Source organism: Zosterops lateralis, assembly GCF_965231275.1.
Source record: "Zosterops lateralis genome assembly, chromosome: 5".
NCBI classification, from domain to species: Eukaryota; Metazoa; Chordata; class Aves; order Passeriformes; family Zosteropidae; genus Zosterops; species Zosterops lateralis.
Genome location: NC_139766.1, coordinates 61623916 through 61640505, shown reverse-complemented (window position 1 = coordinate 61640505; position 16590 = coordinate 61623916). Strand labels below are relative to the sequence as shown.

At 43.8% G+C, this 16590-nt stretch overlaps 1 protein-coding gene across 1 annotated transcript in view; it reads left to right on the top strand.

Annotated features, from left to right (window-relative positions):
• The window catches only part of AFF1 (ALF transcription elongation factor 1), a 76558-nt gene that overhangs the window by 43150 nt on the left and 16818 nt on the right, over positions 1-16590 (top strand). The window contains exons 4-15 of the mRNA XM_083861673.1: positions 1153-1197; positions 2220-2306; positions 2898-2934; positions 3304-3358; positions 7379-7433; positions 7562-7599; positions 9047-9203; positions 10275-11162; positions 12824-12921; positions 14764-15004; positions 15804-15895; positions 16466-16529. Of these exons, the coding sequence (XP_083717799.1) occupies positions 1153-1197; positions 2220-2306; positions 2898-2934; positions 3304-3358; positions 7379-7433; positions 7562-7599; positions 9047-9203; positions 10275-11162; positions 12824-12921; positions 14764-15004; positions 15804-15895; positions 16466-16529 (1857 nt within the window). The remainder of the gene's footprint in view (positions 1-1152; positions 1198-2219; positions 2307-2897; positions 2935-3303; positions 3359-7378; positions 7434-7561; positions 7600-9046; positions 9204-10274; positions 11163-12823; positions 12922-14763; positions 15005-15803; positions 15896-16465; positions 16530-16590) is intronic.

Genomic DNA, 16590 nt, shown 5'->3' with positions numbered 1-16590 from the left:
TCAAATAAGCACTGCTTCAATGAGAGCTTTATGTAGACTCAGACAAATAAGGTTGCATGGAAAAGGCATTCCTTATCTCCTCTTCTCCTTCCAATGTAAATAGTGCGGCATGTGGGAAAGAGATGGGTGGATTTCCTGTGAAGGGGCCAAGGATGACAATTTTGGATTTTATTGAAATGTTTGCTTGCATTGCTCTTTACTTTTTTCTGGGGAAGATCCTTCTGGTTGGGCACTCTAGCTCACTGTCCAACGTGAATAAAGTCTTCCTGGCCTTTCCCGTTCAGCAGTTACTCTGGTGACTGGACATTTCCATAGAATTTCTTATTTATAGACAAGAAACTGATTGGGCAAGCATTTTGCTTGTTACAACAACTCAGCTCTTTCGTTGTTTTCTGTTTCAGCCTCTGTTAATGATATCACTTAGGAAAAGACATGTAAATGACAGGTACTTTCAAAACACATGCCTTTTTAGTAGATGAGAATCTGATCTGTGGAAGGAAGTGATGTTTCCCAATGGCTGGGGCACATCAGCGTGTGGAAGCACACATATACTCCAAGAAGGGATATGTTAGAAGACCCTGATGTTAAGATTCAGGACTGGGCTTTTATTGTATCAGGTGATTGATTGTCAGATCTCTTCAGGCCAGCTGTGTCAGCTCAGCAGCTTTAGATAAGTTATTGGTAGTATCAGTAGAATGTTCCTTTATCAGGTACTTTACCAGGCCTACCACATCTTCATCTCACTATCAGGATGTTTAACTTTGGGATTGATGAGTCAGACTGGTTTCAGCCTCATTCAGCACCAAAAGGACTGTGATGCCCCCTTTTCCATTTACCACCAGTAGCTTTGCAAATACCATTTGCTACTGGTGGCATTGTTTTAGTTGTTTTACCCCATTCCAGGCAGAGCATCTTGGTGGACTCTCCAGTCACCTCTGCCAAAGACTTGAAAACAAGAGGCATTTTAGAAGTCCATTATTAACTGCCCTTCTGATGGGGATTTTAAACCTTACTAGCATTTTATTACTAATGGACTTCCATGAAATTTATTGAGCTGTTGGTAAGCAAATGTTCACTGAGTGTGTGCCTTTCTCATGTCAGTTGGTAAAAAACCCAAACAAACTCATGCTGCTTCCTTCTTTCTTGTTACAGCAAACCAACCCTATTGATGTGCAGTCTATTGAAGAAATTTTGAGGGTAGGTATTCTTAAATAATAGATCTCTGTGTTTGCTTCGATTTTGCATGCCTTAAGGTAATGGTTGGGGAAAAAACATCTCTCTGCTTCTGCTCACTCAGCAGATGTAGCTGTCACTAGTTTTGGGATGTGCTGAGGAGAAATAAAGATAAGAGTCAGCCTCAAATACAGCTGGAGTTGTAAGATCAGTCTTTCTATCAGTACATAAGTGTAATACAGTTTGGTGCAGTTCCAGACTGACAAGTCATCCAAGACAGCCAGAGCTACTCCTACATCAAGTCCGGGGGCTACCATTCCCATGTACCCTTCCTCCAAAGGCTCTGGACATGCTGCCTGATGTCCCTGTTGCCAGCCCCAGCAGTGTGGCCCTAAGCAGGAACACACCTGTGTCCCTCCCAGCTGCCAGTGCATGGCACTGCTGCTGCTCCCTCACTGTAACTCCAGTCCACTCAGGCAGAGCAAAGCCACATCTGATGCTGTAACCTTGTGTCAGAACTGACTCTGTGAGCAGTGCACAGGCTCCAGCTGGCTGTGGCCATGTTATCCCTTCCCTGTGCACAGTGTGAAAGTGCTCTGGAATTCACAAGCCAGCGGTGCTGATCTTAAGGAGACAGTTCCTTAATGTCAAATGCTGTTCTGAGATGCTGAAGTCCTGGTGGAACAGTTTGGTTTCTGCAATTCACTTCCCTTGCTGTTGCTTGAGGTTGCAAAATCCTGATGCTTTGATTGCTCACCAGAAGCTGCTGTTGGGGCAGTGTTTTAGCTGGAGGGGAGCTGTGCACAGATGCCCACTGGCTGCCCTGTGCTGGTTGGGGTTGCAGCACGAGAAGGACTCCTGAAGGTCTGGCATCCTTTTGTGTTTCACCAGGCATAGCCTGTATTTTTGCCTGTTGGTAGTGCATATTGCTATTTTTGTAGCAGCCATGGGGAAACATGCCAAAATGCATGAAGAAGTAGATCCAAATGAACCTCTGTGCCTATCAGCAAAAATCCTGATAGCTGCTCCTCTCAATCTCTTTCCAGGAAATGACCCGCTCTTGGCCACCTCCCCTGACAGCTCTTAATACTCCTACTAAAGCAGAGCCTTCCAAATTTCCATTCCCAGCAAAGGTAAGACACCCTCTTTCTGCCAGGGCTTTGGATAAACTAGAAGAGAGCTTTCTGGCTCTTGCTCTTTCTGTCTGAATTTGTCTCCCTTCCATAAATACGGGCTGTTAGGAGGTATTACCTTCAAAAGTAGTCAGATAAATTAAAGCACAATGGGGAGGAATAAAAAGTGCTTCCACAACTTAGACATTTGTTGTAATTGTGGCCTTCAAATATAGCTACTTTTCTGAGACATTTTAAGTATCTCTGCTGAAGCACAAAATACATTTAAACTTTTTGTGAACAGAAATATTTGCTGACTGTGTTAAACAGAAGTGTTTGGTAGCTCTTATAAAATTTTAAAAATATTTCTTCAAGAATGCACATACCCCTAATGTGCTAACAACCCTAATGTTTTTGGTGACAGTAGCACGTTATCATTTCTGTCCATGTTAAGGTACATCAGGCCAGATTAGACTATTGGACACTTCGACAAGCTAATTGAAATGTTTATTACAGTAAAGTAACATATGAAAAACAAATCATCAGTACACTGCTCTTACGAGAGAGCTCATTTATTTTATTCTCAATTTTCACTCTATCCTTTTTTTCTAGGAATTGCAACCTGAAGGATCTGTAGCAAAGGATCAGAGTAAGTAGATACCCAAAGGAAACACACAATATGTGTATTGACAGATAGTTTTGTGTGTTCTGTGTTATACATGACATGTCAAATGTTTACATTGATTAAGAGGTGTGGTTTCCTCTGCTTTGTTGAACAGCAATGAATTTAGAAATGGCTCAAAAGATTGTGTACATTCATTGCCTAGACATTAAAGTAGCTGTTCATCAGAGGACAAACAGTATTTCATTAGGAAACCACATTTGGAATGATGAATAATCTGAATGACGATTATGTCCTAGAAGAAAGTGATGAGTCTAATCTCGTGCTCAGAGACCACAGGGTAAAACAGGCTACAAGGAGGCAAATAAACCCAACCTATTCATTTTTGATTTCCAGAGCAGTATGGAGCACCTTCTTCAGAAACGTTGCCAGGTTCTCAGCCAAGAACATCGTAAGTAACCAGACCCTGTTCAATTCTCTACTGTGCAGTTAATGAAAAGAACCTGAAAAGAGCTAAATCTTGATGTTTGTGAAGATTAAGATTTTATCAGTCTGACTTTTCTTTGAGAACTTCCAATGCAGGGAATTTTCACCAACAGAAACATTATTGTTTCATGATGGAATCATAGAATCATTTAGGTTGGAAAAGACCTTTAAGATCATCCAGTCCTATTGATAACCTGACAATGCCATGTCCATTAAGTCTTATCATGATTACAATGACTGTGTTAAAACCAAAACAAAACTGCAGAAAAAACCCAACTATTAATGCACCAGATTAAAGTTATTTTGTTCTTTTAATCTGGGGCTATTTAACATCACAATTTTGTACTCTTCAACCTACAATAACGCATACAACTGACATAAATTACAATGGATCCAAACTGAATCTGATTGATCCTGGATATTGTTTTGAAGCCTGGGAGGGGTAGTAAAGCTACACCTATAAGAACTGTAAAAAACAGGGCTAAAATTTTAAAGAAAAAAAATTTGGTAGATAAAATAAGTTAGTGCTGTCCTTATAGGTGAAAGTGGTTATCTGTTAATTAGGTTAATTACAGAAGTTGCTTGAAAGCAGTTTTGTGTGGGCTGACATTAATCTTTCAGGATTAACTTGGCCACATGCAGCATTGCAGGGTTCTGAGTCCTGAGTAACAGCAATCTTTCCATGTCTGGAAGGCTCAAGGGTCCATGTGCAAGGCACTTGCTGAACCATTAAATTTTAATGTCTGTCAGTTCATATGATACATAAAGATCTCATTACTCCATGAGATGTTCTTCCGTGGAAGGTTGCAAACTACAGAGCTTACTCCACTTGTTTTCATTATCACAAATCATTTAATTAAAAACCAACAAAACGGGGCTAGTCACAAGTAAGAGCAAAAGCATGTCCTCATCTTGGTTGAGATTGTAGAATTTTTCACTCAAGCTCTGTAGGGTCAATTAAACATTCCTTTTCCTACCGTTCTAGCATAATGCAGAGGAGCCCTCACTCACTGGGAGTGTGGGATAGTGTCTTGCTGAGCTATCTGCTACTCCCTTAATCTCTTCTTTATTTTGCTTCACTTTCATCCACCCCAGTTTGCTCCTCCTCCATGACGTCTGGAAATTTTCATTGCACTACTAAAACCAGTAGTTTCAACTGCTCCAGGCTGTGCCTTCCTTCCCAGCTACCATATGACCATCATCATTATTTCAGTTCTCAGCTGCTTGTAAAATTCCCTTTAGCCCTTTACTCAGTTTTCCAGGCAGCTGAGAGAGAAGAGACTTTTCCTGCAGACAAGGATTGGAAGACTCCTTTCTTAGTCCACAGGACCAGAATTGTAAATTTGGCATGGTATGGAGCTCTGTCCTTAGCCATGATCCCCTCTCTGCTCAGCATCCTCGCCAGGCACTTCAGACCCAGTGCTCATCTGCAAGGGATGTGTGAGCCCATGGTTGGCAAAGGCAGTGGAAGCAGGAGGAATAAGGTGGCCTGGGTTTGTGTCCAAGGGAAGTTTGCCCAAGGACTTCCTCTACACCTTTCCCTTGAAGTGCTGCATCCCTTTTCTTTTTGTTCTTGTTTTCTCTGGCACAACAGGCCTGCCTTTCTGTGCTGTTCAAAGTGCACGTGACTGTCTGGAAATTCAGCTGCCTGGAGTGGCTTGTGTTGCAAAGTGTAGCTGGCTGAAAACAAACAGTGATTGTGCTGGTTAATTAGAAGATGAAATCCCAGGGCATCTGTGTGCCCAAATTAAGCATTCAGCTTTTCAGAGCGTGCAGGGATTTCCCAGATGGATTTCATTCTTGAATGCAGCCCTGAAGTTTGCACCTGGCACTGCTGGAATGGAAGCAGCCCTTCTTTTAAAGGGGGAGATGCATCTTTAACCTGGCTAGCAGAGGGGGACCAAGCCTGGGCTTTCAGTGAGGTTGTTTGGCAAGTGATGATAATCTTAGTGCTGCTTCTCTCACTAAAAGGACTCTTTAAATAGCTTTAGGGAGATTAATGGTGTGTATATAAGCTGCAAATTAAACCTTGGCATCTATTAATTCCTGAGCTAACTGGAGCATTAAAATTATTAAGGCAGATTTATTTGCTTTAACTAGGCCATTTAACAATTTGTCAAAACCTGTTTTGGGGAAACTGGCTTTGTCTACCCTTGCAGAAGTATGACTTGAAGCTTTAGTGTTCCTCCTTGATCCCAAATAGAGCATAAGTAGTTGCAGTGTTCTTTTATGCTGATGCATTTTATTTACCAGCAGCTCAGGTGGAAAAGGTAGTCCTTTTTATTACAAACAGTTAAATCAGATTTGAAGAGATCTAGGTAGTGCCTGTGCATGTTCCTGTCCACAGCAGGGGTTTGAAACTAAATGATCTCTAAGGTCTCTTCCAACCCAAACCACTCTATGATTCTGTGATTATCCTCTTACCTCTAAAGGAAATAAGTCTTTAGTCCACAATTCTTAAAACAAAACAAAACCCAGAAAATAAACAAAAAAAACCCCCACTCCAAAACCAAACTTAAAACCTTCCAGCATCTTGTTTTAGCATCCCTGAAAGTTTCTTCACTACCACCTTTGAAGGACTCCTTCCTCTTAGGAGTTGTAAAAGAAAAAAGTATTAATTGATATACCAGTAAATGCCCAGCCAAACTGCCCAGAAGTGTGGCGAGTGCCTGTACTGTGACTGTCCTTTTTTCATTTCTGTGCCTCCTCTGTCTGGCAGTGAGCTTGGGCTCTGGCTCACAAGCAGAGCTGGCTCATGCAGGATTGCTGCAGGCTGTTTGCCTTCTGTAGGAAATTTGGAGCTCTCCTTTTCCAAGGTGGTGTCTCATAGTGCTTCCCTTCAGTGTTTACTCTAAATGAAGAGGCAAGAGGTGATTTCCAGCAAAAAGGTGTGTGAGGAAATGAGGCAGTGGAGGGTAGATCACAGGGGAATGGCATCAAAATGCCTGAAAAAAGAAAGCACCGGCTTTTTCCAACTTTCTCCCTCTTTTTCCAGGGTGATGTGTTTCACTGGGGATCATTTATCGTTGTTTTCTTGCTATAAAACATGTTGTCATGAGGGGTCAGAGTCCTATTTTCTTTTTTGGCCATAAGAAAAATTTCTCAGAGAAAGCCCTTAGTTTGAAATGAGATTGAAATAAGTAGAGTTTTGATCTGGTTGATTAAAATCCCTTTCTCAGCTCCCAAGCTTTTGATCCCATTTTTGGAAAGACACTTTCTGGGTTGAGGAGTCAATTGCCAGCTAGTTTCAAGATTTGAATAACTTTTTGAATGGCCAAGTTTTACCTGCCTATTTGTCAACTCTTTTGGGATGCCTGCATGAGAGGGGGATAACATTTTGGGAGAGCTTTGAGTCCCTCTCCTTCCCTTCCAGCTTTTTAAGAACCTTGGTAATATACTGAAATTGCAAACAATAGTTACCACCTGCAGGCACAGGACTAAATGATGCTTTGGAAATGTTTGTGGGCAGCCTGCTCTCTTCTCTAGCAATAGTGAAACAGAGCCCGTGCCTCCTGACTTGCAAACTGCCCTGAGTACCTGAACTGCTCAAAAATACTGCTGAGATGTGCAGGAGCATGGAGTTGATTGAGAAGAGAGGAAATAGGCTTGACTTTGGCACTGATTTACACGCGTATGATAGGAGACTTGAGCAGCAAAATGAGAACCCCGGGACAGAAGAAATATTCACAGCTCCTGAGAGCAGAGTGTGTGAACATGCACAGCTCCTGATGCTTTCTGTCCCTTGGGGAGTCAGTGCAGGCTGATAGCATGAAACTCTCTTACTGTACCAGTAAAAAACAAAACAAAACATTTTAACCATCCATTTCAGGTAATGGCAGGGTTTAGTAGATTGAGCACGCCAAATGTTCAGAAAGGATGGGGGAGGTTGGTTTGTTTTGGCAGGTACAAAACAAATCTTTTTCAGTGCCTGCTGCTTCAAAATGTGTCTGCCTTGGCTGATATTTATCTTCTGGTTGTCTTTCAGAATGCTCCAGGACGACCTGCAGCTCAGTGATAGTGAAGAGAGTGGTGACGACCAAGTCGGTTTTAGCTGTTTTATACACTAGGCACACAGACTTCCCTTTAAACATCACCACTTGTTGCATTGTTCTGAGTTCTGAGCTAACCTTTCCTCCCCCTCTCCTCTTTGTTTTTATGAACAAAACAGGTTGTTGAAAAGTCACCTTCTTCACTTGCTCCTCCAAGGTACAGGTTTGTTCCCAAACTACTAGCTAGACCACATAAGGAGAAAAACAAAACTGCTTTTTATATGTGGGGTAGGAGGGTAAGGGTTCCTGATTTCTCTTGTAGCTACAGACTGTGGTTTCTGGCTGCTCTTGAAAGTCAGCTTTAGTTGTCTAGGGTTTTCAGGAAAGCTCCAATTAGAAATGAATAATCCAGGCATGCTGGATTTTGCCTATGAACCAGAACTGTATTTCTTCAACTGCTCCTTTCTCTTCTCCTCCTCCCCTCCACCAGTGTGCCTGTAGATCACACTGCAGCTAATGGGATTTTCAGCTGTAGTGGTGATGCGTGAGATGTGAGTCCAGTTTTAGCTCAGAAGGAAGCCCAAAACAGCTAAGTGGGTAAAGAACAGGAAAGGGTTAGGAAGACTCATTGAGGCTGCTTCAGCTCCTCTTGATAAGGAAGCTGATTGTAAGCAGTTCCTGCCATGTATTTTTAGTCAGAAGCAATATTCAAGGTAGACTGAAGAGCCACATGCCAGCACTTGAGGAAGAAAGGATGGAAAAGCTCAAAATTTTTTCTATAGGGGAGCACTGACATTGATTTTTTTTTTTTTTTTAATTGCTTGACATATATATTCTTCAAGCAAAAGAGTGGTCTACAAAGTCAGACTTGCAGAGGAGCACACCAATACTTGGCATGATCTGTGTCTCTGCAAACTCTTGAAATACGAGTGTTCTCATGATATCAGTCTTGGATCAGCAAGGAACTTGCCTCCAACTCTTACAGATGTGTTGATACTGATGTGGAAAACCAAAGTGGAAAAAATTAACTTAAATATCTACATTTTAGTTTTGTAAGCCCATTTCAAAAGAAAAACACTGTACATAAAAGGGACAGCTCTTCCTGAATTCCATCCACTCCATTGTCAGTGGAGCGGAGGAAAACACTTTTTGTTAGAGCAGGGTGTTGCAAGAAATGCTGCTGCCTGATGTGGCTATTAATGAACTGCTTACAGCAGCATGACCAAGTAACACAGATGAAGTGAAAACTTAAGGGGGAGAACAGATAAAACAGAAACCACCCTGAAATATATGTTCTTGCCTTGTTCACTTTTATTTGAAGTTTTTCATTTTGAGAGTTGGGTTTTTCAGAAAAGCACTGGGCAGTTTCGGTGCTTTTTAAACTTTCGTTGGCAAAATGCAGCTCCACATTGTAGCACTGGCATCCTGCCTACATATTTGACTGGGTTGGAGTTGAAGGTTTTATTATTTCCAGCAATTTTGTATTCTGGTGCTTTATTTTTTTTTTTTAAGTATGCCAATGTATTTCTCTAGCCTTCTCCCCTCTCATCTCAGTGCCAAAACATGGGGTTTAGTTTTATTTTTGAATACTGCTCTGTCAATATAATAAGTAAGTAACCTTCAGCCATGCTGCTTTCTAATTTTATCTCATGGTGGCCTTGCAGTTCCTTACAGTCCCAGCCCAAGAGTGTGGCATCAGCACATTCCAGCAGCTCGGAGTCAGGGAGCACCAGTGACTCAGACAGTTCCTCAGACTCGGAGACAGAGAGCCACTCGAGTGACAGTGAAGGAAACGACCCTCCAAGAGCACCAGCACCTGAGGTGAATGCAAACAAAAGGCAGAGGCTGCTTACACATCCCCTTACCTCACACTCTGCTGTCTCAATGCAGGAGACCTGAAATGCTGTCATTGTTCAGGTGTCCCCATGACATCTTTGCTGCATCACTTGACTTTTCTTGCCCTTTGCTTCCCCTCTAGAGTTTGTCAACCTTTGTAACCCTTAGTACCAACATAATCAGACTTTCAGATGCCTGACCTGGAAATATTCCCCCATGTCCTTTGGCATAGCTGTCTAGCTCTCCTGGAGGAATCAGTGCCTTCACTGGGGAGGCAAGAGAAGGCACAGATGGAATGCACAGCTGGGCTGTGTGGGGCCCACCTCTGTCCGTGCAGGATTTCTGGGTGCCTTTATGGGCAAGTAATAGGGTGAGACCAGTTTCCTGATAATTTAAGAGGAGCTGCTGCCTCCCTGCAGCTGCTGTGCCTGAGTGACAGATTCAGCTTCTCCCAGGTTGCAGCTGAAGGGACCAGACCTGCAGGAAGGGCTGGAATATGCTTTGTCTTGCTGCTGTTGAATTTGGCTTGGATACTGCTGTACTGGCATTTCTGAGGCTCTTACTGGGGAAAGCAGACAAATTGGTGCCTTAAGCTTTCTTAATTGTGAGACCAAGCATTTTTTTAAAAAATCTGCTGCAGAAGTGCTCATGTCCCATGCTTTCAAACAGTTCTTCCAGCTTGCAAAACATTCTCAGGCCACTGGGAAGTACATAGCTGTGTCTGCAAACCACAACTGATGCAAAACAATCCACTGGCAGTTTTGAGGTGCTCTTTTACTAAATTCTCTCTGGTTTGTCCTGAAAATACTTATAAAGTCCTAGCTACTTGCCATTGACCTTTTTGTCCTTTTTTTTATTCAGCCAATTGTCCATCCATGATGCTCTGGAGCAAGTTAGTGCCCCTGGCCTGTTTGTTTGTAGTCAGTCCTTCACATGCAAAAGCAAACACTCTGAGACCTCTAGGCAACAGTCCCTGGGCTCTGGTGAGCTGTGCTAGGATGGAAACAGCCATAAAGGCATCAGTTTTGAATCCTCCCTTTTTCTTTCTGTCTGCAGCCTGAGCCACCAACTTCTAATAAGTGGCAGCTGGACAACTGGCTGAGCAAGGTGAACCCACCAGCAGTGCCAACAGAGAGCCTCGGTTACACTGCCTGTGGGGATGGACCTGAGCAGGGCAAGAAGCAGGAGCGGGGCATCAGCAGCAACTCCTCCCAGCAGCAGGCTGAGCTGAGGGAGCCTCCTCACAAGAGCTCCTCAGTGGCCAGGGCTCCTCAGGAGGCTCCTCTTCCGACCAAATGCAGCTGCCAGAAGCCTCCTGGTCCCGCTGAGGAGCCCCTGCCCCGGCAGAGTGTGGGGAGCAAAAGGCCCAGCAAGCCCCTGGTGGTGCACAAGGGGCCCAAGAGAGGCCTGAAGGTGGAGAGTGAGCCTGGCCCCTTGGAGGTCACAGACCCGTCCTTCAGGGACAAGCCAAAAGTCAAAAAAACACTGAAGACAAAATCTAGTGCCAGAAAAGAGCTGAAACCAGGAGGGCTTCAAGAGACCTCTGAGAAAAGAAAGGACAAGGGCTCCCGCCAGGCCAATGCCAAACCCTTCTTGGACCCCAGGCTCATGGGGGATGCCCAGGCACGGGATGCTCTCAGTCCCCTTCCTCAGGGCCAGGGCACAACCCCCATCAGGACCAGCAGCCACAGGCCTCAGGATTTGCACAAGGAGAAATTGCCCTTGCCTCTTGGGGAGAAGTTGCTGTCGCCAGTGAGGGATCCTCCAAGCCGTGAGCACCTCGTGGTGAAAATAGATCTCTGTCACCTGGAGAAAGTCCCTCAGCCCTCCAGGAAACATGGGCACCCAAGGAAAGCAGAGACCAAGGACCTTCCTGGTGTGAGGAAGCAGGACTTGAAGAGGAAAGCCACGGACACTCCTGAGGAGCCCCTTGCAAAGAAGAAGGTGAGAGGTGGAGTGGGAGGTGGATTTGTACAACACCAATGTGGTGTTTGAAAAGCCTGTGTGGACTTCCCACTTCATAGGTTGGCATTAAAGCCATTATCCTCCTATCAAGGAGAATGTGAATCAAAACTCTGCAGATGTTTCTTGTTGGTCACAAATCTCCTCCTGAGCAAATGAAAAGCCCTGTAAGCTGTCTAACATGCTTTGGTATTTTAGGATATATTTTTGCTCTGCTTTCTTGAAATCCCAATTTTCTCAGACAATAAAACCAGTTGTAGCAGTCGCTTTCCCTTGAATTACAAGACAGCTCTTTATTTAACTGAGGTGATGGTTGCTCACAAGTGTTTTTTGAAAAGCTGACTCCCAAAGGGGACTATGAATATACCTCCAGCCAGCTGGGTCAGCTGCACAAAGAACTGGCTGCAGGCCTTGTGGGGAATGGGTATTCCCTCTGGATATTTCAGTCCTGACTCCCTTTTTGGTCCTCCTCACAGAGCAGGTGGCTCAGTACGGGTGGGTGAATAACCTTGGTTTGGGTTTCCTTTAGTTTTGCCATTTTATGAATTTCCTGTAGTTGTGAGGGAGAATTGAGAAGAGCAGGGAAATGGTGAAGAAACTCAGAGAACCCAGAAATTCTTGCTCTTGCAGAGCAGTGGGAGAAAGGGAAACAGGCAGTCAATCTGTCACATTTTTTCCTGTTGTCTAAGAGACAGAGGAGAGGAGCTATTTGATGTTAGACGTGTCTTCCCTTGCAATCTCAGTGCCTGACTGCAGGGAAACCCCCCTCAGAGCCTGGCTGTCAGTTCTGTCAGTGCCTCAGTGCCCTTGGGGCTTCAGGCCTCACAGCAGCCAGCTGGGTCAGGCACAGCTGTCAGACATCTTTTGTGGCAGTGTGGAACCTGAAAAACAGCGTAAGGATGTGATCTCAGCGCTGGAGCCTTGTCCTGAGCACCCTGCCAGAGGCAGACTCTGTCACAGCACACCCCTGTGAGTGACACAAAGCTGGCTGTGTCCCAGGCATGAGTGCAGGCTGGGAGAAGAACTCATTGGGAGCATTCCAACAGAGAAGGACCTGGAGGTGCTGCTGGATGAGGGGCTGGACAGAACCCGGCAGAGTGTGCTCGCAGCCCAAAAAGCCAAACGTGTCCTGGGCTGCATCCAAACATGTGTGGTCAGAAGCCTGAGGGAGGGGGTTGTGTCCCTCTACTCTGCTCTGGTGAGAGCCCACCTGCAGTGCTGCATCCAGCTCTGAGCTCCCTGGATTACCAGTGCTTTAAAATTTCACCTATATCAGCATTTTGGTGATAAAAACCAAGCCCCCTGCACATCTGGAGTATCTGTGTGATCTAAGTCACATGCAAGTGCCTTGCTTTTGATTACTGTTAGCAGCAACAGGTTTAGCAGTTCTATCCCTGCCACTACAAAGTAATTAATCTATCCCCGCAAAATTAGATAAAATGTCATTTTAGGTTACTTGTAAATGAGTTTGTAATCTGTATTTTCTGTGCTGTGGGTTTGCAATTTGTTGGTTCCAATAAGGTATTTTTTCTTCTTTTTATAACCAAAATAATTCAAACTTAGCTGCGATGGTTTGTATTTTATGTGAACTTTAAAAACCTAAGTAATTTTATTTTCCCTTTTTTTTTCCCCCTTTCTATTAGAGGGGAGAGAAGGAGGAGACTGATAGGAAGAAAATTAAATCAGAAAAGGAAACAAAATCATCACAGTCTTCAGCTAACAAAGACTCCAGTAAATTGAAGTGAGTATACAGTGGTGGAATGGCAGAATCCAAGTCTTTCCTAAACAGCTTAGATCAAGGAGCTGTATCTCCTGTCCTTATACTTATGAGTTTGCTTCTAACATAATGCTCCTTCTGAAACCTAATCTACAGCAGATTTGCCTTTATATCCTGGGAGCAACGAGTCCAGAAAGCAGCTCTGTAGGTGTGGGTGGGTAAGGGCAGGGAGCATTTCCCTTCTCCACTAAAGTCATCCTCTTGTGGTTGTCTTGTTTTCCTAAGTGACCCAATGGACACAAAACCAATGTGCTTTTTGAGTCCTAACCATCTGGAATTTCAGGTGGCCTGTCAGGAATTCCTCCTTTTTCCCAGAGCAGCATTTGCAGTGCTTCTGGTGGCTCTGCTGGAGCTTCCCCTGTAATTTGCATACCAGAGCACTGCCAGCATTCTGGCTGGGCCTTTGCTCCAGTGAGTGCTTCCAAGAGCATGTTTCCAACTGGGCAGTCTTCCCAAGAGGGGAGACTCATGCCTCAGTCATGGGCTACTGGATTCAATTCCTGCTTGCTTGTGGCTTGAATTTGAGGTGTTGAATACTTGGATTGGTATGTAGTGTTAAAGTTTGTGTCCTGACAATAGGAGTAAACTGCTTTTCTGAAGAGAAAACACTGATGCATTCTGGAAGCACCGAGGAATTGGGACTAACATTTAGTTAAGGATATTTGAACTGTGATAATAATGCAAAAACTTTAATTCTGGGGCTTATTCCCCCTGTTTTTCTCAGTGAAAATGAGTGCCTGTTTTAGTCATGTTCTGGCTTTTGGAATGGGAAGGATGGGATGTATTTTTGAGGAGAGGATGCACTTGGGCAAGTCAGGTGATGATTTCATGCTCTGTGGAGCATCAGCTGTGCCAAGGTGGAGAAGCTTGGGAGCATGTGTATGATGTGAGTAGGGACCAAACCTTGGGAAAAGTGCGTGGTGAAAGAGGGGAGAGGATTGTGCCATGCGCAACAGAATGAGGCAGGATGTACACCATCACACCTCAGTCTCCTCACTGGGTTAAACTTCATTTCCTCCTCTTCTGATGTTGCAGTCCATGAGCTGGGATTCCCTGCTCAGTGTTTTCTTGGAAACTTTGAGAAACTGAATAAAAATACGTAAATGAGCAGTGATGAAACAAAGTTTATAACTATTTGGTGCTAGTCAGAGCTGTCAGAGCTTCCTGCTCATTCTAACTTCTGATAATCTGAAATCTAATGTTATATAAATGTGATAATCTCTACCATTTAAAAGTATAACATTTTAAGTCTCTCTCAACTATGTGAGTGTTGTCTAGTTGATCTGGCAAGTCTTAAAATTGGAACTCAGTTTAATTCTGTCAAAGCACATACAGGATCAAGTGTCAGGGTGAGTATCTCTGACCACAGAAAATACCATCTACCAAAAAGGGGAGGGCCAGGCAGTGCTGGAGTTCATTTGCCTTGTTGAGTGATGTTTCCCAGGGGTTTAGTCACTGTAATCACCTCCCTCACTGAGTAAAAAGGGGCTGTATTGGAGGCATGCTTTTTTTGCAATGTCCTGATGTTCTGGTTTACAAGTATTTGCTCCAAGGACAAGTTTGAGACTTATTCCCACTTGAAAAGCAGCTTGTTTGTGTGTTGATGGTAGGTGAAGGTTTGCTGTCTAAAGCACAGTGAAGCCCCTGAAGTTTCATTTCACTTTTGTTGAATTCTTTGTATTGTTAACAAGTCATCTCACACTTCCAGAGGAGTTAAAACAGAATTGGCACATGATGTAACTAAGTTTGTAAAGAATCCCTACATTCTATGTACACCATATTCATGAATTTGCTTGCCATCTCCAGAGCATCAAAAGCTTCATCTGAAACCCAGAAGAAAGATGTGCTCCCACCACTGCCAGCCGTGTCTGCTGCACAGCCTGCACCAAAGCCAGCCAAGATGACCCAAAAGAGACCCAAAAATGAGCCTGATGAGCTGCCTGCCATGGATAACCCTGCCAGGAACAAGAGCAGCCACAAGGATCCTTTGTTTGCCAAGCACAGGAAAGTGGAGGGAAATCATATGGAACAGTCAAAGGGCATCAAAGTAGGTATCCAGGATAACTGGTGGGATGTTTCCTCCAACATGGCTGCTATGTGATTCTCTTCAGAAACCTACTCTGTAAACACCAAAGGCATGAGAATCATGTTTATGCTAATCACCATTTCTGCAAATACATTACTGGTGTATTGGTGTCAAAAAAAGTGTACTTATAAAAAGAAAGAGGGGATTGCTTAAAAATAAGAAAACATGCAAACAATGGCATTGACTACAACCCAGTTATAAGCTTTTATAGCTTATTTACAAAATGGTTCATGATCCTTGCAGCTGGTTCTTTGCATTTCAGGGTTACAAAATGCAATTACGTGGCTGTTTACTGGAGGCTCGGGCTGTGTGGTCTGGGATGTTGCTCTCTGTGTGTTAAGCCAGACTGTGGGCACTGTATTAGCTGGCTCTAACTGCTTGCTTTTTACTTTTCCCTGTAGTTAGTAATGGGGAATCAGAAATTGTTGTGTGGTTAAGGTGGAAATAAGTGTGAATAGATCTTACCCTTCTGCCTTGGCTAGAGGACATGAAAACTGTGCTGCTTGCAGCCTCACTGCTCTCTTAGTCATTGTGCAAGGAAACCTGCTGCTGAATTTCTCTGAGCCTGGGAGAAGTTTGGATGGTGTTAGGCCTCACAAGCAGTCAGGTGAGAAGCAAGCAGGAGTTGCTGGGGAAGAGAGCCTGGGGAATAGACTATGCTTGGGACAGATAAACATTTTCACTTAAAACGGAGGAAAGCCAGACTTTGGAATTGGTCAGGCATGTCTCTCTAACCAGCTTTATCTCTCTTTGTTTTCAGGAATCTGCAGGTGATGTCACAAAGCCTTTCCCAGTGCCTTCTTTGCCAAATGGTACCTCTAAGCCAAGGAGACCTCTGCTCAAGTTTGAAAAGTAAGTTTTTGTTTGACACCCCTCATCTTTACTTTCTGAAGACATGAGGCAAGCCTGGGCATGTGGCCACCCTGGCTTCTGCTTTTTCATGAGCACTTCTTTGGGAGGAAAGAGAGGAGAAAAGAGATATGCCCAGTGAGATCTGCCCTGTACTGCCTTCTCATGCCTACCCACCACAAAGTAAAGGTTTACAAGAAAGCAAAGTTTTACAAGTTTTGGTTTGGGGGAAGCTACTCTGGAAATTAGGGACCATCTCTCCTGTAAGCAAGTAACTTGAATGCAAGTTTTGGTCTCAGATGTGGTTGCTGCCAAATTTTCTTTGTTTCAATTAAAATGTATTTATGGGTCTGTACTTGAGGAATGATAGATGTTGTAACTATGGGAATGAGGAAATTGACTTGCTTCCATGGAAGCCCAGCCTCTGGTGTTTTTTTTATTTCTAAGTGTAAGTTATTCCAACATATATATTTTTAAGAAATCAACCACCCATAGCATCTTCTAGATAAGAAAGTAAAACTGATAATTATCCTACCCTTTTTCATCTGTTTTTCCTCTCTGTCCCCAATTCAGGCAGCATTCAAAGGAATACTACATTGAACAGGCCCAGAGGCTGAAGCACAAAGCTGATGCGATGGTAGGTCTTGACCTTGTGCTGGGAATGTTGACCATGACATTCCTGCTAACCAGCTCCTGCA